At 53.9% G+C, this 21,473-nt stretch overlaps 8 protein-coding genes across 8 annotated transcripts; 3 read left to right on the top strand and 5 right to left on the bottom strand.

Moving 5' to 3' along the window:
- Positions 1–1,064: 1,064 nt before the first annotated feature.
- BDP55DRAFT_649593 (amino acid/polyamine transporter I) lies at positions 1,065–2,912 on the bottom strand. The gene has a single exon (XM_060573918.1). The coding sequence runs from the start codon at positions 2,676–2,678 to the stop codon at positions 1,134–1,136; it is 1,545 nt and encodes a 514-aa protein (XP_060434802.1). The 5' UTR covers positions 2,679–2,912; the 3' UTR covers positions 1,065–1,133.
- Positions 2,913–3,139: 227 nt separating this feature from the next.
- Positions 3,140–5,038, top strand: BDP55DRAFT_317777 (FAD dependent oxidoreductase-domain-containing protein). The gene is made up of 3 exons (XM_060566741.1): positions 3,140–3,357; positions 3,415–4,001; positions 4,071–5,038. The coding sequence occupies exons 1-3, from the start codon at positions 3,324–3,326 to the stop codon at positions 4,986–4,988; spliced, it is 1,539 nt and encodes a 512-aa protein (XP_060434803.1). The 5' UTR covers positions 3,140–3,323; the 3' UTR covers positions 4,989–5,038.
- A 49-nt stretch (positions 5,039–5,087) lies between these two features.
- BDP55DRAFT_543523 (fungal-specific transcription factor domain-containing protein) lies at positions 5,088–6,572 on the bottom strand (the record flags this gene model as incomplete). Its single annotated transcript, XM_060568413.1, has 1 exon — positions 5,088–6,572. One exon carries the CDS (start codon positions 6,570–6,572, stop codon positions 5,088–5,090), a length of 1,485 nt encoding a protein of 494 aa, XP_060434804.1.
- A 906-nt stretch (positions 6,573–7,478) lies between these two features.
- On the bottom strand, positions 7,479–8,873 carry BDP55DRAFT_649599 (acetyltransferase). Its single transcript, XM_060573919.1, has 4 exons — positions 8,646–8,873; positions 8,522–8,573; positions 8,163–8,402; positions 7,479–8,048 (listed from the first exon to the last, which is right to left on the bottom strand). Exons 1-4 carry the CDS (start codon positions 8,705–8,707, stop codon positions 7,707–7,709), a joined length of 696 nt encoding a protein of 231 aa, XP_060434805.1. The 5' UTR covers positions 8,708–8,873; the 3' UTR covers positions 7,479–7,706.
- Positions 8,874–9,554: 681 nt separating this feature from the next.
- BDP55DRAFT_711675 (uncharacterized protein) lies at positions 9,555–11,925 on the bottom strand (the record flags this gene model as incomplete). The annotated part of the gene is made up of 5 exons (XM_060578186.1): positions 9,555–10,223; positions 10,315–10,381; positions 10,463–11,362; positions 11,460–11,587; positions 11,783–11,925. The coding sequence occupies 5 exons, from the start codon at positions 11,923–11,925 to the stop codon at positions 9,887–9,889; spliced, it is 1,575 nt and encodes a 524-aa protein (XP_060434806.1). The 3' UTR covers positions 9,555–9,886.
- A 1,299-nt stretch (positions 11,926–13,224) lies between these two features.
- On the top strand, positions 13,225–15,691 carry BDP55DRAFT_754041 (uncharacterized protein; the record flags this gene model as incomplete). The annotated part of the gene is made up of 4 exons (XM_060580707.1): positions 13,225–13,657; positions 13,744–14,476; positions 14,609–14,788; positions 14,855–15,691. Exons 1-4 carry the CDS (start codon positions 13,575–13,577, stop codon positions 15,689–15,691), a joined length of 1,833 nt encoding a protein of 610 aa, XP_060434807.1. The 5' UTR covers positions 13,225–13,574.
- A 1,084-nt stretch (positions 15,692–16,775) lies between these two features.
- On the top strand, positions 16,776–18,743 carry BDP55DRAFT_711677 (organic solute transporter Ostalpha-domain-containing protein). The gene is made up of 5 exons (XM_060578187.1): positions 16,776–17,332; positions 17,397–17,544; positions 17,613–17,865; positions 17,924–18,049; positions 18,102–18,743. Exons 1-5 carry the CDS (start codon positions 17,227–17,229, stop codon positions 18,657–18,659), a joined length of 1,191 nt encoding a protein of 396 aa, XP_060434808.1. The 5' UTR covers positions 16,776–17,226; the 3' UTR covers positions 18,660–18,743.
- A 290-nt stretch (positions 18,744–19,033) lies between these two features.
- BDP55DRAFT_724665 (mannan endo-1,4-beta-mannosidase C) lies at positions 19,034–20,399 on the bottom strand (the record flags this gene model as incomplete). Its single annotated transcript, XM_060578916.1, has 3 exons — positions 19,034–19,741; positions 19,827–20,153; positions 20,229–20,399. 3 exons carry the CDS (start codon positions 20,397–20,399, stop codon positions 19,034–19,036), a joined length of 1,206 nt encoding a protein of 401 aa, XP_060434809.1.
- Between the last annotated feature and the right edge of the window lie 1,074 nt (positions 20,400–21,473).

Raw genomic sequence — 21,473 nt, forward strand, 5'->3', positions numbered from 1 at the left:
CTGAGAAAATAGAATTGCATCATTTTGAGAAGAGGAGAAACTCTGGCATGTCATCTATCAGGTTTGCTAGATGGCCCAAGTCCAAAGTTCGAAAGATGAGACGGATGCAACGTTGTCTGCAAGATGAGCGAGAGTAGATACTAAATAAAGCCTTCCAACATGACAGAGCGACAGTTGAATGCAATCGAAGCTTATTTCCCTCCCACGCGGGACGTCATTGCTTCTGGATTCATCGGATGTCGCTGTGGTTGGATCGCTGTGCGATTTGAGTTGCCGCTTGGTGCTGCGGAAATGCCGCCACAATGCCATCGTGCATGCGTGCCCGCCGTTGGCGCGTGCGGCTTCATCCGATGCAGGCGGCCTTCTTTTTATCCCTCTCTGCCCGCTGCAGATCTGTCTTGGCTCAAAGAGAAGGGCCTGGGTCGCAAGGCTAACGATCGACCATGCAGTTGGGCTGATGAGCACCCTTGACGGTAGCCAAGTCCTGTTAAGCATAGCCATAGCCGTCCATCAGCCAGTGCTGCGCAATAGGTCATGGTCTTTAAGAGTGTTTCATCTACAGAAATCATCCTGAGAAGGGGAGGAAACCCCCTTCGGGGAGTTGTCAGGTCCCACCGGCATTGATCTGCTCCTCCACCCTAGAGGCTAGAGGGGGGCATTCCCATGAAATTGCAACATACGCGTACGACGTCGACGCTTTCAACAGGCCAACACTTCGAGTTAGTGACATCTTCTAAGTGAAAGAGCATGGTCCCGTTGGTATTTTTATGGACCAGACCGAATGAATCGCGCACTCTTGGATGAAAATCACACAAAATCGAAGCACGCGATATGACATCGAACTTTTCACAACGGCCCTCCCATTGAACAAGGCCACCAACAAGCTCGACGCTGGGCAGCACAACCATACAGGGTATGTCACAGCCCCGATGCCTGTCGAGCCTGTCACTATAGAGACTTTGCCATTGATTTGTCGTGGTGAGCTTCAATTACGCCGTGTCGCAGCCTTTTGACTGCCTGGACCCTATGACCAGAAGTCAAACTTTTCACAACATGGAGATACATGTAGGCATCAGGTGAGAAAAGAGCAATCTTATTGGGTATAAATATGACTGAGAACATGGTTTGCTGTGCTAATGGCCCAGGTATTCCTTGACCTCATTATTTTTCTTTGCGTAAAAGAACCACAGTGACACCGTAATAATCGCAATGCCCGCAAGGACCGCCGAAGCATAATTCATTTCATCTGCAACCGCAGGTAGGTAATAAGGAAAACAGTAAAAGATCAATGCAACTGCCGACCATACAAGCATGACAATGTTCGCCGCAAAGCCAAGTTTGGGATACCAAAAAGGGCCGTGTTTGAATTTTGAGCGGCCTTGGGATAAAGCCAGGACAACGGGGATACTGTAGCTGATGTATTGAAGTAGTAATCCTGTAGATATGAGGGAGTTGAAAGCGAGATCGGATGCGAGGTAAAGGCACCCAAAGATTGCAGTCCCTGATGCTGAGAAAATTAGAGACCAGGTAGGCGTGTGTAGCGGGGCCGATGCGATCTTGCTCAAATGGCGATGCATAGGAAAGCCAGCTTCACGACTGATAGTCCATGCGAGCCGAGACTGCCAAGTCTGAATAGACCAGACTGCGCCGATAGTCGTGATCATGACGGGCACCCAGAGACCAACCGCGGCAGCCTTGCTATCTGTAATACGGTAGAACAGGGCCAGGGCAGAGTTGTCGTCCGCACCATCAATGACGGGGACATTGATGAGTACTGATGTCACGACGAGGAGCCCGGAGACGAGGCCGACCACAATGGTCCACATCAGAGCTTTTGGGATATCTGTGCTGGGCCGGGGCATCTCCTCTGCCAGGTGAGTGGCAACGTCGAGACATGAGAAGCTCCAGTTGGCGCCGTTCATCCCGATGATGAAGGCAATGCCGTTTTGCCAGCCCGAGATGTTCACCGTCGTGACAAAGAAATCCTTTGCTGAGGCGTGCTCGTCTGACATGGCGAAGAGAGTTATAAAAATGACGACGATGGTAGTGCAGCTGAAGAGCAACATGATCTTGGAAATCTTTGGCAACAAACTCTCGAAACTCGCACCGGATACGGTGACAATGTTGAGGAGTTGGAACCCTAAGAAGCCCATCCAGCGCTTATACACAAAGTTTGGGTCAAGAAGCGTGATAATGGAGCAGATCCCGACAGGGACAGAGAGACATGTCGACGAGCCCGTGGCGACGGCGGCCAGCCAGCTGATGACGGCCGTGATGTACGACAAGAACCGGCGAGACTTCGGCGGCGCCAGCCGGTGAACCCAGATATACTGCCCACCCGGGTGTGGCATAGCGGATGCCAGCTCCGCCAGGGTGACGGCAGTCGCAAGGCCGACAAAGGCCATAACGAGAAAACCCCAGAAGAAGAGCGGCGAGCCGCCCATGGGTAGCGTGCTGCCAAACACTAACAGCAGGCCGATGGCAGTATTCGTAGTCCCATAGCCGATGCCAAGGGCAGATAGAGTTGTGAATGGCTTCATTGTCTGCACGGTGACGTCCCCGTGGATGATAGAGCCGTGCTCCGTAGCTTCGTTGTCCGCTTTTTCGGGCATGGCGGCGACTGCGTTCCGGGTTTTGGCCGCCGGTGCCTTGTCGAGTGAGGAGGATCGCTGATCCATTGTCAAGTCGATGGCTCGTATATTCGCCAGAGGCGAGGTCTTGTCCAAGGTGACTGACTCTGTGGATATATGTGTGGGTTGTGGAGGAGGGAGGGGCTTGAAGGGAAACGGCCTCCCTCAAGTCTTGGGGGTGGAGTATCAGGGTATCAAGTTAAGTAGACGCGCCTTGCGTGTGCATGCTTGTGTGACCGACTTCATGTACCTAGTAGCACGAGCTTCCCATCAACCGACCTGGGAGCATGTCGATAAGCCGAGATATTATGTCGTCCGCACAAGACAAGATAACACCGGACTTGTTTCTTGGGGTTCCCGCGCTATCGGCTCGCATCTCGCACGCAGTTGCCCGATCCGGCAAGCCAGAGCGGGCCTTTATCCGCTCCCGGTGCCCCGCATCCCGACCCCCACCCTCGCCGACAACGGCAGAGATCGCGGGTGAACTGCAACTGAATGATGGGCGTGGCTATGGATACGATGAAATGCTTTGGTTGGGACTCGATGCCGAGGTCAAGGTGGGCAAAGGTCAGACTCTTAGATCTCATGATCCGTGTTCACCACCACCTCATGCAAAAAGCTTTAGATTATTGCCCAACATCCCTGCTTACCAAATAACCAACAACTTAGTTCGAATCTCACCAAACATCCAAGATGGGGATTGATGAAGAGTTGTCCTCCTACCTCAGTGAGTCACTCTTGGTTCGAAGTTAAAAGACATACGATGCTGACCAAAGATCCCAAGATCCCGACATAGCCAGGTTTCTCCAAAACGTCTCCAAAGCCATCTCCCAAGACCCAGGCCTACCCCGACCAAACCCAACAACATCATCGTGGCAGGTCCCAGAGCACCCCTTCGGATCAATTCAGTCCCCTACCCTCCCCAAACAAACCGATTTCGTCGTCATCGGGTCCGGTATCACTGGCTGCAGCGTCACCAAGACGCTCCTCGAACACGGTGCATCACGCAACTCCCACGTCACTATCCTCGAAGCCCGGACACTCGTCAGTGGTGCCACGGGCCGGAATGGTGGGCATCTAGTGACTGCTTCGGGGCATACGTACGGACCGTTAGCGGCGCAGCATGGTGACGAGGCTGCAAAGCAGATTACCCGCTTCTCCATTCTCAACGTTGACCGAATCATGGAGATGGTCATGGCTATGGACGCAGAGGCTCAGGAACGGTGTCAGATTCGTGATGTTCTCAAGGTTATGGCCGTCGGGGACGAGGAGACGTGGACTGCTGCCAAGAGATCGGTTCTTGAATTCCAGAGGGCGGTGCCGGAGCACAGTGAATATCACCGCATTATTGAGAGTGACGATGTCCCAGAAGTACGTAAACAAGTCTTCTTACTTAAACCGCATATGAGTTTGGGTGGCTGACCTTTGATTTGATCACAGAGATGGAACATCAAAGGTGCTTACGGCGCCGTGGAGCACGACGCCGGCGCCGTCTGGCCATACCGACTCATCATGGGAATCTACGAAGCTCTCCTGAAACAAGACCGGACCCGGCTCGCAATCGAAGCAAACACGCCAGTTCTGCAGGTCCAATTTTTGCCATCCAGAAACCCAGGCCATCCCTATCTCATCACGACTCCAAGAGGTACCATCCGCGCCAGAAAAGTCATACACTGTACTAACGGTCACGCATCACATCTCCTCCCACAACTAGCAGGCCGCATCTATCCCTTCCGCGGCACAATGTCCGTCCAGAAACCCGGCCCAAATTTAAAGAACTTAGGCGCTTCGCGCTCGTGGAGCCTGTCCCACAAGCCGACGCTGGATGCCCGGAGCGGTCTCTATGTGACGGGTCTCTACTACCTACAGCAGAATCCCCTAACAGGAAGGATCTGGATCGGGAATGAGACAGCAAACATGAAGGATATCTTGACGTCAGACGATACCTACGTCCCGAAAGAGGCGAGAGACGCTCTGTCTACGGTGCTGCCGAAGCTATTTCTCGATGGGTGGGCGCCTGAGGTGAAGACGTCCGAGGTGGAGGCAATTTGGTCTGGGATCCAAGGACACACGGCTGATGGTCTCCCGATTGTGGGCCGGATCCCCGACTCGATAACGGGAGACGCCGGTGGCGGACAGTGGATCGCTGCAGGTTTCAATGGGTATGGGATGGACAAGTGCTGGCTGACGGGCGAGGCCTTAGTCAGGATGATGTTTCGTGAAGACGTCAGTGACTGGTTCCCGCGAGCCTATGTCGTCACAGAGAAGCGATTGCGAGAGAAGCTCACGGCGGATGAGACGTTGCTCAAGTTTGCGAAGCTCGCGAATCCTCAAGGGGTGAAGCTGTCTAAGCTTTGAGCATGTTCTGACTTGTCGATCTGAAGGATGGATAGAAGATGGTTCCAATAGAGTGTAGTTAGAAAAGAGGAACGCATTATATAAGCCACGTTATCCAAACTAGCCCATCATTGTCCCAAGATTCTTCTCGCGAGCGACATCCAGCCAATACACGTCCTCCTCACCAGCATCCAGTGCCGCCCACGTATGATCAATCAACTCGGCTATAACTCGACTCTTGCGGAGCGGCAAAATGTGCGTGTAAGCCGCCAGCCGCGACCGCACAAACTTGCGCGCCCTCGCCACTTCGATAGACGCGGGATCGATATCCAACACATCCGGCCCCACGTCACTACATGCATCATCCGGCTGTCGTAGATGCTGCGGCTCCCTCCTCAACTCGCTCGAGATCGCCACCATGATGAATGGCTGCGCACTTCGCGTCCGCGACTCAAAGGGTATATCCCGTAATATACCGAGGATATACATCGCCAGCTTCGTCAACCACGTCCTCCTCTCTCTTGCCGAGGGAACCTTATTGCCATCTAGTCCTCCAGTCATGGCCTCGGATATCGGCACCGGACGAAGCAGCCGCTCCCTGTCCCACGGTGCATACCGCTCGTTCAACAAATCCGGAAATACGCGGTACAGCTGTAGGAGACCCGTACACCGGTACGCCTCGTCGATAAGCTCCAGGTGCCGTAGCGGTGTCTTGGGATCACCCGGATCCGTAACGCGAGATAGGTCAGGCGGGCGGTGCGCCAGTAGCGCGCGCTCGAGTTTCCTTGCGGAGCGCAGTGCGGCGCGGAAGACGTCTAGGTCCGTCTCGGTGAGAAATTTGACGGTGGCCATGTGTTTCCGGTACTGAAAGATGAGGATGCCCGTGTCGGTTAGCAGTCGGACGGTGGCGTGGGATATACCAGAGTAAGGATGAGGCTCGATGGACTTTGATGGGTCCGTGGGGCCGATGGAGTTGGTGTGGTGATAGTCGCCTAGTTGGTTGCTGTCTGTTAGGTAGGCGAGGAGCATGGCCCAGTAGTCCATAGTATCGCTGAAGAAGGATAGAACGGCGTCTGCATCACTGCTCGTCTCGGCGGAGACATCCTTGAGCATGCTACAGCTCGCTCTGAACATGTCTGTTGCGAGGTTCTGAGGGCTGAGCCAGCTCGAGGTATGGCCGAGGAGCGTTGATGAGAGCAACATGGCCCTCTTGTGTGTTGTGGTCATTGAAGTTGATGAAGGTAGCGCTGGAGGGCGATCACGGATGAGTCTGAGGGCGTTGCCGTGTTCCCTTCGGGCGACGGGCAGCAGGTGCGGAAAGTCTTCTGATAGACAGGCTGCGGCCATGCTCTGGATGGTGTGGTACAAAGCGCCGGAGGACTGCCACATTGTCTCGACGATGTTGCGCATCACGTTTGTCTTGCTATCCCATGTACAGTACAGCGTGATTACCTCGCGGAAGAAGTATTCAGAGAGGGAGGTTGGGAGATGGGAGAGCTCGCAAAGGCTGCTGTGTAGAACATATTGACTTGGCCTAGGTTGAACTACCTCGACTTGGGACCTGGTGCTGTTGTCCTGGACGATGATACTCGGGCTTCCATTCATTGGGAATGGCTGTTCCATTTGGCGATCCTCACCTTGAGACGATGAAGTCGTCGGACTCTGCCCATCAACAGTCCAAGCCGAGCTCACAAAGGGTATGTCCCAACTTGGAGATGTAGTAACTGTTTCTTGACTTCCAAGCAACACTGCGCAAGATGAAGCATCAAAAGACGGCATTTCATGAGGCAGAGCAGGAAAATCCCACTGAAAAGGGCTCACGAGCCAGGGATCAACGAGTTGTGGGACGTCGGCATTGACCTGACCAGGTGCTGGCGAAGTGGCCTCAGCTTGCGGTGGATTTCTTTGACATACGGACGCTTCGGAGCTGGATTGTCTGGGTGAGCCGCGAGTCGCACCCTTCTGATCAACGCGGACTTGGTGCTTTCGCGACCAGCGCACGTTGAGGGCGTAGCCTGGGCACTGGATCCCCCTCTCCTCGCATCGGGCGCATCCAGGTTTCCGCTCATCGCATTTGGTCTGAGATGGACTTGTCAGCTTGTAGTAGCTTGGTATCAGTGAGTTTGAGAAGTCGTACCTTTTTCGACTTGCATCTGAGGCACCCACCTCTAGATTTCGTATGCATGGCTCTGGAGCACTGCATCGAGTGGGGTGAAACAGAGATGCTTGATATTCCCCGAGCCTTGGCAATGATTACGGACGTGGTTCCGAAGAGCTTAATCTGGATGAATGATCTTTGCAATGAAAAGTGCCCGATGACTGTCCAGCCTCATGTACGAAAGACCAAAGTTGGAACTTGGAGGTTGGAGTAGATAAGTTATCACTCAGTACTCCGTAGACTAACCGAACTAGCCCTCTTATCTCATCCGCTTCTACGAATACTAGCGCTTCCCGACCACCCCGGTCCGGCGTTGTGACGGTCCCCCGCAATGAACCCGGTCATGCGGGGGGAGGGGTCACTCCGGGAAGACGGCAAATTCGCATTGAGACTCAAAGTTTGGATAGCATCGGAACTCGATTCTTGGCAGCCAGACCTCCCTCTCTATCTCTCCAGGCGTCGGCGGAAGAGAAGGGGGGTTTTGGTCAGTAATCTCACCCTTTACCAGTTCTTCACCAGTTCAACTCATGCCCAGATCATATTCACATTGAAATCACATGTTACCAAATACCAACTCTCACTCACCCACCACCCCTCCCATCCCCAGCCGTAGCCCCAGGTTCCCTCACCATAGTAAACAACCGAATCGCATCCCCTTCATCATCACAAATCATGTCCCTCTCGAACACGAACCCCCATCGCCCATATATCTTCACATTCGGCACATCCCTACTCGACTCCAAATAACACTTGACATCCTCCTCATCAGCCCGGTCTGTAATAACCTTCATCATCTTCGCACCCACGCCTTTCCCCTGGGCGGAAGGTAGAACTACCATGATGTTGAGAAAGTAGTAGCCCCTTGGATCAGTCCAGATCTCGCGCTGGGCTTGGGCTTGAGCTTCTTTCCAGATGTAATATCGCTATTGTTCCTCGTCAGAATCGGGATGAGTGAGATGGATGAGATGGATGAGATGGATGAGATGGGTGAAGAATATAAGTGAAATGAGATGAAATGAGATCAGACGGGGCGGTACCTTTACATTCAAACCCCCGCGTCCATACCACAGGTTATAGCTCACCTGTCCAAACCAAAGCCGCCATCCCTCAAACCAATCATTCCACGTCGGCGGCGCGTCGGCGGGCTGTGGGGGCAGCCACATCGCCACGCCGAGGACCTCGTCGCTACCTTGCTCCTTTGCGACGTGGAAGATGCCGTTGCGGATGCCCCATCTCATGCGGAGGGCTAGAGATTCATAATTTCGTTGCGGGTTGAACTGAGGCACGATGTCAGCATCGTCTCTTTCTCTCTCTAAGTCTCACACTGAGTGCAAGGAAAATATAGAGTGATTAAGATTTAGGAAATGAATAGCGAGATGCTCAATAGGCATGGTACCTTTGATTGATCGTACACCCAGACATTGTAAGGGTCGCCACTGAATGCTTGTCTGTGAAGTGTAAATCGTTAGCATGAGGTTTGAATATGACGCGTGTGCCATCTTGATGAATGTCGGACTCACTGTACTGCTTTTACCGCCCCTGGAATATCGGCCTCAGTGAGATCCGTAACTTGGATCCCCATCTTGGATGAGACTCAGTGAATATCAACGACGGAGCTATGAGATGCACACAATCACTGAGATTCAGGCTGCCAAATGTAATGACGACACCGAGAGTATAGTGCGACGTCAAAAAGCAGTCTCAAGAAGATTTCAGAGATTCAATTGATAGGAGCATGAACATAACATAAACACCAAATCAATTCCCTGGCTGGTTGATAGCTGCAAAGAAAACCCCATCCCGAGGTCGCGTGTGGTCTGCGGGGTACAGATAGTGTTAGTTCAGATTGATTATCGAGGGAGATAAGATCGCATAGACTTTCCGCGAAAGGCAAAGCGGGAAAACGGGCTCAAGCAAGACAGACCTCTTCTTCCCCCACGCCAGCTCGGCTCATCCACACATCGAATGAAGACTGATAGTGCGAGAGTTCCCTTTGCCAAGGACCTGCGACCTCCGACCACATTCCACCGACCCAGACCGACCGACAGCGGAATGAAGGGTCCTTTTCACCCTCCTCCCGGCCCGATATCCAAACGGTCCAGTCTTGTCCGTCCGTAACGGCCGCTTGCTTAATCCGCGAACGGACCTGTGCGACAATCCGAACATATGTGAACCTACATATAAGGTAACCTTCCCTCCCACCGGAGTGACGTCGGATGAGTGGCAAGAAGACAAACACTTGGCCACTGCTGGGTTTTCACTTTTTTTTCACCATTTCTCCAATGTCCATGTTTCAATCTTCAGCCAGACACGGGACGCGTCAGTGAGGTAGGCGCAGCCGGCGCTGAGGCCAGCTTCGTCCGACTCAAGTGAGCGACGGCAAGTCAGTAAACATGAGTGTCAATTGCGGTCGCTGGTAGGAGGGAGTAGTGTTGAAGATGTGAAATATGCCATTGGTATTCGCTTAATTATGATTATTTTAGTTATGCAATGCTCATTCGCCATGAGGAATGTGTCGAAAAGTCCACCAGGAACCTGTAGTGGACGAGGAAAGTCGTTGGAGGCTCATTCACCCTTTGGGGGAGCCTCCCGATCCTTTCGAGTGAAATGAAGAAAATCTCGTCTCAACATCAACGTGTCGCCATGCTTCCTTCCATGCTTCCTTTTCTTCAGAATAGGGGGCTTCGGTCTTTCAGAATGCGACCGAATGCAACTCCAAAACCCATAAATCCAAACATTCTCTTTTCCAAGACTCTCCCCCTTACAGATCCTTCTTCTGCTCTTGGGGAATCGGGTTTCCCTTTTCGTCGACAAGGCCCTTTGCGCGCATGACCTTGAGGGCGTCGTGGAGGGGATCGAGCTCGGGCTGGGGCGCGCGGTGAGAGTCAAAGTAGTTGTCGGCCCAGGTGAAGTACTGGCCGTAGTTGACGGTGAAGTACATGTGGTGGAGGGTGTGGTGGGCGGGGCTGTTGATGTACTTTTCGAGCCAGTGACCTGAGATCATGTCGCCGTCGTGGATGAGGATTGTCCAGATTTGAACCAGAACGAAGAGACCCATGTAAAGGTATTTCTGGATGGGGCAAACAAAGACGAAGACACTGGGGGATGTTAGCTCCATTGCAGGTGGTCACAGAGTTGAGGCTCAAGTGGCTCTCCATTGGCGATGGTGATTCTTGGGGGCTGACTAACTGGTAGGGCAGAGATTGGACGTAGCCGTCGAGGGGGTGGAAGGCAAGGGCGGCCCAAGGCGTAGGCACTAGATAGAGTCAGTCGATGCCATAGAATTGGTTGTCGTTCCATCGACTGGAAATCGAAGGAGTACTATCGGGTGACATACCAATCCACTTGTGGTGTGGCTTGTGAATGTACTTGTAGACGGAGGGGTGGTGCTCGAGGCGGTGAATCCAGTAAATGGCAATATCGTTCCAGACCATGAAAATAGCTGCAGAGAATGCCATCCACCAGAGACCATACTCTTCAACGTGTGTGTACAGCAGACTCTTTCCGCGAACCTCGGCGAGGAAGAATGGCAAAGTCAAGATGTTGATAACGGGGACAGCCTTCATGGAGGAGATGATCTCCTGGCGGATCTGGTTCTTGAGGAAGCGCGGGTGGTACTCGAGGCGGCGGTCAAAGATGTAGTAGTAAGAGAGCGGGCTGAAGATCCAGTAGAGGGCGCAGGCGCCAATCTGGGTGATTGCGAGGAGAGAGATGATTTGGCGCAGGATGCTGTCGCGGGGCCATGCTGAACCGTACGAGTTCGAGAGGTCTGTTGGTGATGATGAGGCAAAAGCGTCACCGGTCGCGTTGTATGCGCCGCCGCTGGATGTGGTAGGCGCGGGGAGGAAGTAGGCGTAGGCCTTGTCCAGGACCAAGGGGTCAAGGAGGTCGAGCGCGACGTCCATGTTGGGCCGGCTTTGTGTGTGGCCGTTCGTTGTTTGTTGTCTCTGTTCGGCAATGAGATGCGCTGGAGAGCAGAGGGAGGGACGGAGGGACGCAGGTGAGATGTGGGAGGTTGATGGGATGGCAGTTATCGGTGTGCGAGGTGAGGGTGGGAGGGAAGTGAATATGAGAGGAAGCGAGATGTAGATGGGGAAATAAGGAATGACAAAGGAGTCACGTCGCCGATAAAGGTGTTCCGATGAAGTTGCGCTCGCTCGCAGCTCGGTCGGTCGGTCTGGCGGTCCTCTTGTTGCTGTTGCTGGCAGTGCTGTTGCTGCTCTTTCGGCGTCTGCTTCTGTTCAGGGGCAAACGAAATGGCAGAAACATTTTTGGGATCCGTTTATTTTCACCCACATTGGCACATTGGAGCAAATTAGTCAACCACCACTCACCATCCCACCAAAGAGCTTCTTCCGTGGGTGCGCGCTTGCGACCAGTAACATTGGGCGACAAGGGACGGGACGGGAAAGAGGGATGGCGAAAGAGTGCGACCACCACCTGCCTGCTCTTGCTGCTGTAACTAGCGACATCAGCACATTAGGAAAGAGGGAGGAAGGAAAAAAAAAAAAAAGAAGGGACCCACCCCACCAGATGAAATGATGGCGCTAAGCTTCATCTGTTCATTTAAACGAGGTCGGGCTGATCATCCTGGCCACTCACAGCAGCGTGTGCCCTGCATCTTCCCCTCTGGCGGGGTCTCCTCATCGGTACGTACTGTCTCAGTGAGGTACGTATCCACTCCCGGCGCATTCGGGTGGTGGTGTCACTTTGGTAGTGGCCGCACTGCGCAGTGATGGGACATTGGACAGACACAATCATGCAGCCTGGCAGAGTGCGCCAACGCCTTGCGTGTGCCATCTGATTTGCCAATCCCTCTCTAGAATGCACCGGACTGGTTCCTTCCCCTCCATTAACTCCTGTGGTGTAAGCTCTACTCACACAATTGAATGCGCTGATTTGGCGCAATCAACAAGATTGTTGAGCTGCACACACAACGTCGACCGCCGCAACATTTTGGGAACTTCGGGCCACTCGGTGTCCGTGCGGTGCCCCGAAGACGGAGTTACGAAATACCCTGGTGGGGCTGATCTCACCAGGTGCCCAATGGGAATTCGAGGAAGAGCTGGAAAGTGGGGCAAATCTCTCGGGAATTCGTGCTGCCAGTCGAACCATTCTTTGCATTCTCCATCTTCGCCACGGGTGACCACGGAATAGGCATATCCCAGCAATTGGGATGTGTTATCCTTTTCTGCCATCAGGATTTTCTAGGATGATATATCGTCTTTGTAGCATGTTGATGAGTAATAAGTCTCTGGCGCAATTGATCTCGAATTCCGAGGGGCAGGCTTCGTGAGGGAGCGAGAAGTATCGTATTTCAAGACAGAGATGGAGAATCATCGACACAATTGCATTTCAGACGACTCAGGCAAGGGTCCAAGGCAAACGCCAGTTTCGGCCAAGCTGCAACAACTTGTTCGTTTGAAAGTGAAACGAACATTGATCGGAGCAACAGCGGCGCCATGGCAAGGACGCAAGAAAGCTCTCACCAACTACCCAATTTCTTACAGCTTCTCGATGGCTTGGTGATGATGGTCCTTAGCGCAACACTCGTATTCGGATCGCCCAGGAGCTCGGACGCTCCATATGATCGACACTTTAACTCTAGCGCCTCATGGAGTGTGGCAGTAGAACAGGCCGAACAGCTACCCAATCACGTTAGACAATCAGCCAAAGCTGTGGTAGAACATCTGTTCCGAGTCTAGAACTTTGGATGGGAGTTGTCAAAGTTGTCAAAGACTCTGGCAGAAACTCTATTCTCATTCTCCAACCTCTTTCAAAGACTCAGTCAAGCATAAGGTACCTAAGTTGATGAGATAGATAGGTATGTAGGTAGCACGCGGCTCTCTTCCCTTAATCCATGTTGCTATCACTGAGGTATCACTGAGGTATCACTGAGGTGCAGTATCACGGCGATAACATTGCTTATGTAATTCACATGATGAACGGGAGAGACAGGAAGGAGCCATCTTGCAGTGGACTTGCACTGCACCCCCCGTCGCCGCTGTTGCCTAAGCCCTTATTGGAAGCTCATTCGAGATGAACACATTCCCCTTCTCCGCAAATCTCGTCCCAATCCTCTCCCTTTCTCAGACCTCTCCCCGTCAACCTCCGTTTTTGGCCGTCTCCAACAACGGCGCGGAATTCGGCCTCGCAGCGCCAAGATCGGACGTGGGGACCGTCTTCTAACGTTCGTTCCCAAGCCAATTGCATTACACCAACCCTCGATATCCGGACTTGTTCCTTGTATCGATAAGAGGATACCTACCTAGACCAACGACCTCTCCCAAGTTCTAACCCAGCAGAGCGGTTCGCTGCCTTCCCCCCCCCCGGGTTGGTTCGCACCCATACGCATATCCGCAGGTCCAGCCGAGCCGCGCGATGCCGAATACGGGCAGGCCGAGTCCAAACTGCCACTTGTGCCGGAGTCGAAGGGTCAAGGTGAGAGAATGAAACAATCAGAGACACCGTACTCGATGGATTCCGAATCAAAACGGGTCCCTCCCGCCCGCCTGCTCGCTCCCGCTCGCAAGTGCGTAGCGTCACGTGTTATACCTACTTCGTGCCGTTGGCTTACGTACCATACTTTACTTTATACGTGTGAATAATCATCCCAAGTCTCCATCGCCGTGCAGCTGACAACTGGGGGGGCCGGCTGCGTGCCGTGCCCGTGGCATGCAAAAAGTGCGATTTAGGCCGGCCTCAGTGCCAAAGATGCATCAAGTACGGGGTTCAGTGCCCCGGCTACCGCGACGATGACGGGATGCGCTTTCAGAATGCCGATCCCACCTCGTTTGAGCGACGGAAGAAGAAGAGAAGCTACCACCAGCATCCTCACCAGCACCAAGACCAGGACGATGAGGCGACGTCGACGACCAGCTCAGGGACCTTGCAGATTATAGAGTTCACCCCGGAATCATCGACGGCAGTATCGACCTCGTCGTCGTCCCCTGCATCAAGCCGGCAGCCGAGTCGGCAGTCCACGCCTGCCACAAGCATCACTACCAATACCAGCACTTCGACGCAGGTATCCGTAGCACTTCCGGTGCTCAAGTCCCTCCGCCAACACTGGACCGCCGAGTCCATCCCGCTGGTGCTGGGATTCTATCAGAGCCTGGACTTTCTCCCAGGCTTGTTCCGGGGCGCCGGGCAAGACCACTGCCTCGTTCTTACCGGCCAGGTCTTTACCAGGGCGTACATGATCAACCGATTTCGTCCGAGGGCCGATTACCGCGAGCTGTCTATCGTTCTCGGCCATGCCCTAGCCGCGGTGCAGGAGGCGATCAGGAGCCCCAAGACGTATACCTCTGACTCGACGATTGTTGCAGTGTGGCTTTTGGGGAACTATGAGGTGAGTGATGCGGCGTATGACATTACCTACTCGGAGTATCGAGCTCAAACCCCAGGTGCAATATGCTGGTTGTGTATCTAGGGCATATCATCTTGAGGAGCAGGGGGCTAACCAAATGGAACATGTTGACAGCTGATGATTGGCGGGTTGGAACGGAGGTCCTTCATAACCGACAAAGAAAGGGGTTCGTCGCCCGAAGTTCCCTGGCACATTCACGGCCAGGGCCTCCTCAGCCTCATGCGCGCAAGGGGGGACCGGCAGCTCTATACCCGGCATGGTCGTCAGATCTTTTGGGTCATGCACAACATGATAGTAAGTACTCATCACTGACAGCAAAACACTCGCCTATAGTCCTCATTTACTAAACCTCCACGTTAGCAAGTCCAACTCACAATCGCAAACACGCCCTGCCCCCCAGACTTTGAACGCTGGCTCGACATCATCGAAGCAACGCTCCAACCGAACGAGGGCCTCCTCCTCCAAACGGGCCGCTACCTCTCCGCAGCATGCTCTCTTCTATCGAAGCTGATCCCGATAACCATCAGCGGCGATGCGGCCCGCGCCCGGACGGCGTACCCGGCCCTAATCGCCGAGAGTGACCGGGCCGACCTCGCCATGGCAGCGTGGATGCGTGTGGCGCCCGAGTTCCAAATCGAACCGGGGCCGGTGTGGGGCTACTTCTGGAACTCGTGGCGGAGCGCGAGGATCAAAGTGCACCACATGATCATTCTCATTTCGAATCTCGTGGAGTATGGTGAGCCACCGCTGACCCCGGAAGACTACAATGCAGAGTGTGGTGGGTGCTCGCTGCTTCACCCGGAGGTCCTCCGCGCCCGCCGGGAATTCTGCATGGGTATCATCGCGACGGCCGGACGGGATGTCGCAGAGGGGATACCGCGGTCGCTGGGTGGGAAAATGCCGGATCTAGACCCGGATTTGCCCTCGGCATATTTCGATGCTGTGAGGTTGATCTGGCCGCTGAGCCACCTGTATGTTATACCCACGGCGCCGCGGCACCTGCGAATCATGGCGAGGGAGGCATTATTAAGGATTGCCAAGGAGAAGGGGATCTTGACCGCCTTGAAGCCAAGGGCAGGCGGGATGATGTTTCCGGAGGCGGCGTTGCGGGGGATTCCGGTGGACAATCTGGAGGAGGATGTCGAGCGCGGCGGAGGGTTGGTTAAGTTCGCGACTAAGGTTGAGGCGCAGGATTAATGTGAGATGTCCAAACTGCAACGTCGGGGTTTAGTAACTTCCGTCATCCGGGTACCAGCTTGACATTTGGCTGTTTTGTTGTTGGGGTCTAAAGACCTATCTATCAAGTTCTATCACCCGGTGTTTCGCCTCCTACACGCCGTCGGCTTATTCTCTCGGCGAATTCGCCCGTCGGTGCTGATCTCTATTCGCCGAGGAACATGACATCAATTCGGATACATGTATTCGTACCCTACGTGCCAGCTCTGCCAGCCAAAGTGGAAAAGGTGATTTTCGTGTGCCTATGCTAGTTCTCTCAGCTTAGCCCTGGGGGCTCGGAAGGCTGCTTACGCTCGCATAGCTTGCTGCTCCCCCCAATGGCCGATCACTGACGATCACACCTTGTCCTTGACCCATTTTTTGCAGTCTGACTATCTGCATGGAGGTTTCCCATGCGCTGTTCGTAGGGTCGCGGGTAGATATGACCTTACGTTACGAGATTTTTCACCTCCAAGGTTAGGCTTCTAAGTGAAAGCCGTTAAAGAGCAGAGGGAGAATTGAATCCGTCCAAGGGGAACCAAGGATCCCTCAATGCGTTCAAGGGATATGGACTAGGCACCCACAACCCGCAAACACGCCCAACCCACCGTAAATCTGCATCAATGATCAAGGATCCCACCCTTTCTACCCCGGCTCACTGGCTCAGAGAACGAGAAGCTTGTTTCGACGTGTTAGCGCCGAATTCGCGTCCGGGGGGATGCTGCGGCTTGCGCCGTTGAAAGCGGGAGGTTGTTCTTGGTGTTTGCCGGTGCGAAAGAGGGTTGTCGCTGTGATGTGATGCAGGCCGTCAGCAAAGCCCGGCACTTTCTGAGCCGAGTAAGCCTGCCCTATACCGGAAGAGGAAAACCATTCGACCCCATTTTTCTTCTAACAGCGCCTCTGAACTTTGACGTATCTGCACGGTGGTGAGTGGTTACTGGTGAGAGTTGGTGGCAGGATTCAGGCCGTGTGCCGATTATCCGAGTCGCGAGATGGGGTACCGTGAGACGTGAATCGTCAATCGGGAGAGAGAGGCCTACCGCTCCCGCGGGCTTAGATTGCGTCTAGATAAGGTACGGCGCTACACCCCCTCGCTGCCCTACAGGCTACAGGACCCTACACGTCAACACCCTGGGCACCGCTGATGCGCTCTGTCCATTTCAATTGGGTACCGCAGCGACCGTTGGCTTGGAGGAGGCGGAGTCTTGGTGACTAGCGGAGGATTTTCTGTGAATGTAAGTAAGCGAATGCGATGGATGGGGAACGCCGATGCAACGGATGCGCAGATGGGGTCTCAAAGGCTTGTTTTCTTTCTCTTACAGCTAGCTGCCTGCTGGGTATGGGGCTGGTGATGGTCTGTCTGGGAGGACTACTCCGCCCTTGCGGGCGTCAGAAGTGTAGTCGCAAGAGATATAACTATCGGGCTTGGGAGCTCTAGAGATGTTGAGTCTTTCGAATCATCATCAAACCTACTTCACTTTGGAATACGACTAGTCTGACTCTACCATTGTCTTGTCATGCTTATTTACGAAACTCTCGTCCAGGCCAGGGGCCTCCTTCGCGCCAACGACGGCAGCTCTGATAGCACCAAGGATGTCTGCCCAGACATCTCTCTCGCCGAAGGTCAGTCTCTCCGCTCATACCTAGTTTGTCATTACTATAGTCTCTTTACTGACACCGACCCAAGATGCATCTCAACCCCTCTTCGGCACCATGTCCTTCTACACTTTCAACATGATCCTTTCCGGCAGCTTCGCCGCCGCATCATGTCTCATCATCTTCACCCTCATGATCCTCCACGCGACGCACCTCAGCAAGAGCAACGAGCAAATCAAGTGCGTCACTTCCTTCGGCATGCACCATATCATACACCCGGATACAGTAGAGCTAACCCGGAGCATAGAATCCTACGAATCTCCCTCATCATCCCCTTCTGGTCCATCATCTCCTTTCTCTCCATCTGCTTCCCCACAGCCGAAGTCTACCTCCACCCCTGGCTCGAGTTCGTCCAGTCCATCTGCCTGGCCACCTTCTTCCTCCTCCTGTGCGAGTTCGTCTCGCCTAGCGAGCAGCATAGGGACGTCTTCTTCGCCGGCATGACTGTGAAGAATAAGAAGGCTGCCAATGGGGAGGAAAATGGCCTCCAGTGGTATAGAGTCAGTCAACTTACACGAGCATCATACCGGTAGTACACGAATCTAACACCCGTCGCAGAAAATGTGGTTCGCCGTTTTCCAGTACCCCGTCATCGCCCTGCTCATCGCCATCTTGACTGCCATCACCCAAGCAGCCGGCGTCTACTGCGAGTTCGAGAGTAAGGTGCATTTTGCTAGGTTATGGGTACGTTCACACACCATCAAACACAAAACTCGAAACTAACCAATTCCCAAAGCTGCAAATCATCGGCACCGTCTCCCTCACCCTCGCCCTCATGACCGTAATCCGCTTCTTCATGCAACTCCGCACCAAACTCTCCCACCACCAACCCCTCGCCAAATTCTTCGCCTTCAAGCTCGTCGTCACCCTCACCTTTCTCGAAAACATCATCTTTTGGATCCTCAAAGATACAGGCGTCCTGAACCCGACATCAACCCTCACCGACGCCGATCTCCGCATCGGCATCCCTTCCATGCTCATCTGCATCGAGATGCTGCCCCTCGCCGCCTTCTTCCACTATGCGTACTCGCACCGGCCCTACGTCATCGGTAGCGGCAACACGCGCCGTCCGTTGGCTGGGGATTTGGAGGCGTATGAGCCGCAGACGTATTCTGGTGGGCCTGGTGGGCTGTGGGCGCTGGTGGAGATGTGGAATCCGATGGAGATTGTGGAGGCGATTGTGTTTGGGTTGAAGATGAAGGCTGAGGAGAGGAAGCAGTCGAGGGCGAGGGGTGGGCGGCAGTCGACTAAGTATCAGTCGGTTGAGTCGCCGTATGAGATGGGCAGGAGGTAAAGCCGGAAAAAGATGATGGAGGGAGTTTGACGAGCGTTGATTCCGTGTATAGATTGTACATTTTATGACACATAGACTTTTCCCAGCGACTGTATATATTTTTTTAAAAGTTTCTTTATGTATTCTTGATTATTCGTTCACAGTAAATACTCTCATGTGAGCCTGTTAGCGTGATTACGTGCACCCTTTGGCCATGGTACGATTCTTCATACCCAGCATTGTAACAGAAAAGTCGATGGCCCAGGCAGAGAAGAGAAGGAACAATTACGCCAAGCTAAACCAAAGTCTGGAATGAACGGCTAGTACGTAAGGTAATTGATGTGCAACAGCTCCTATTACTATGCAGGTGAATATATACACTCTGAATCTTACGTTTAGAGCGCGTTGACCTTGGCAGCATGCTCGTAAACAAGCGGCCGGGCCTCGGCATCATCTAGGTAGATGGTGAACCCATCATTATGGTTCCGACCATACGAGTAGTTGGAGAAGCCATACTGCCAGTACATGTCCGGCATCTCCTCCTCAAGCGAAATCGCCTGCCACTTGCCCAGCACCTCTGTCCTTGGCGTATCATCCACCTTACCAAGATACTCAAGTCTCTTGTCGGCCGTCAACCACCCATACTCTTCATGCACAACCGGCTTGCCAACCTTCTTCCCGGACGCAGCATGGTCCCGGATCCACTGCTCCGTCCACTCGACCGTCTTGCTCCACCAATCCGGGTACGAGTGGAACGTGCCAAAGTCGATATTCGGCAGCGCCAGCTCGTGGTCAAAGTCGCTTCCGTCGGCGCCGTTGTACGCCCAGTCGTCCGACTCGATGTTGAAGCCGCCCTCGCCGCCCCACGTTACGAGGTGCTTGTTGTCTAGAGACTTGACATAGGCGCTCATCTCGGTGATCCAGGCGCCGAGGCGCTCGGGCGTGCAGTCGTCGCTCCGGGGGAGGTTGCGGGTGCCGTCGGCGCCGCAGCGGGGTTCGTTGGCGAGTTCCCAGGCCATGATGGCTGGTGAGTCCTTGTAGCGGGTGACCATTTCCTTTACGTAGCGCTTGAAGGCGTCTTTGATCGCGGGAACGTGGTAGAACTATCGGTCCGAGCTTGTTAGTAAATGTACTCGTTCAAGTGTTGCACCGCCCATTGCTTGGATGGGGAACATGGTAGTTGCTTACGTCGTCGTGGTACTTCCCACCCAGGTTGACCGTGTAGACGTCCATACCACCGTAATCGGCCCAATTGTTGGTGAGCGCGACAATCAGCTTGATGCCAACCTTGTCCGCGGCGTTGACGACCTTGTCAAAGGCCTCGATGTTGATGACGGAAGTGCCATTGTCCCACCTCTGGAAGACAATGTCGGTATCACCGGCACCCTCGCCGCCGTACTGGGGCAAGCCGCCGGCGTTGTACGTGGCGTTCTTGTCGTTGAAGCCCCAGGTGCGGAAGACCTTCAGCCCGGCGTCCTTGGCAGCGGTCAGACCGGCCTCGACATCGGCTTGGTTCTATGAAGCACAGTCAGTCACGATCGCATCTCGCCAGAGCCAATCAATTGGACTGTTATTTGCAGAGTCACATACGTTGTCAAAGGGGAAGTAGTAAGCATTGCTTCCCGCAAAGTTGAAGTCCTCGCCATCGAGCTGGAACTTGGTGCCCTTGACCGTGACGAAGCCCTTCCTGATGCAAGCCGCGGACGCGGCTCCGCTGGCTAGGAGGCCAATTGAAAGCAGACCGGAGAGTTGAGGTAGCATTGTTGATTACAATTGACGGGAATGCCGTGCTGCAACCCTAATCCAGATGGCTTTCTCTCGCAAAAACGTCCAAAAAAGAGCCCAACCAGACGGAGACGTATGTTGTGGCTGCGTGCCATATATATTGATCCCTCACCTTCGGAAAAGCGTACATCATTGAAGGACATGCCATCCGAACCATCTGAGCCGGGGTACTTCCCGATTCGAACCACGGAGGTCGTTGGGCCGCGTGCCACGGGTGCGTCGACCGGGGCACGCGGGGGGGAGTTGGAGATGCCAAGGTGAGGGAACGGGGCACTATGCCTACTTGAACGCGGAGGGTGGCCGTCCGAAAGTTGGGGTCGGGGCAAATCATCAATTGAGACCAGGTGGTGATATAGTTGATCGTGGAGGGGAATTGATGAACTGTAGATAGCTTGGAGGCGATTGTACCTGGTTGAATCTCCAGCTTAGAATGCTCAAGTGGGACGCGTCCATGGCGCCATGCTCTCATCAATGATATCTCGGGCATTCAAGTTAACACCGCAAGGTTTGCCAGCTCCTCAAGCCAACAGTCAAATCCAGTGATCCCCAATTGCATGTTCATGCCAAGAGAGAACTAGTGTCAGGGCCATCTATCCGACGGGATGAACTTCCTGCTCGTCCGGACAACTGACGTGGGGAATTGGCGATGCCCGATCTAAGTTTCCCCTCCCCAACCCACAATCATGCTATGTCCCCGCGGCGGTTAGCCGGCTAGTCTTCCTGAACGACCCCAGCCGAGCTCAAAAACTACTCCAACGAAACCGCCTCTAATCGCTGCGGCGCTGCATCTCATCTTCGGGCACCTGGCTTCTCCAATACCAGGAGGGCGAAGGTGGTGCGACTCTGTCGCATCTTTAAACACCTTGCTGGAAGCGAGAGTAGAAAGCTGGATAGATATGTCTTGGCTTGCTTCTGCCAAACAGGTCGAGCCACACTTCATCTCACAATAATAGTGCAGCTTCCGCTCTGAGAACAATGCGGGGTCCTCCATTTTCGATGCGGGGTAGCTTTGATTTTGGTTGTGATCCTGTGAAATTGTTGGTAACTTTG

Source organism: Colletotrichum godetiae (assembly GCF_030913485.1).
Source record: "Colletotrichum godetiae strain CBS 193.32 chromosome Unknown BDP55scaffold_5, whole genome shotgun sequence".
Classification (NCBI taxonomy): Eukaryota; Fungi; Ascomycota; class Sordariomycetes; order Glomerellales; family Glomerellaceae; genus Colletotrichum; species Colletotrichum godetiae.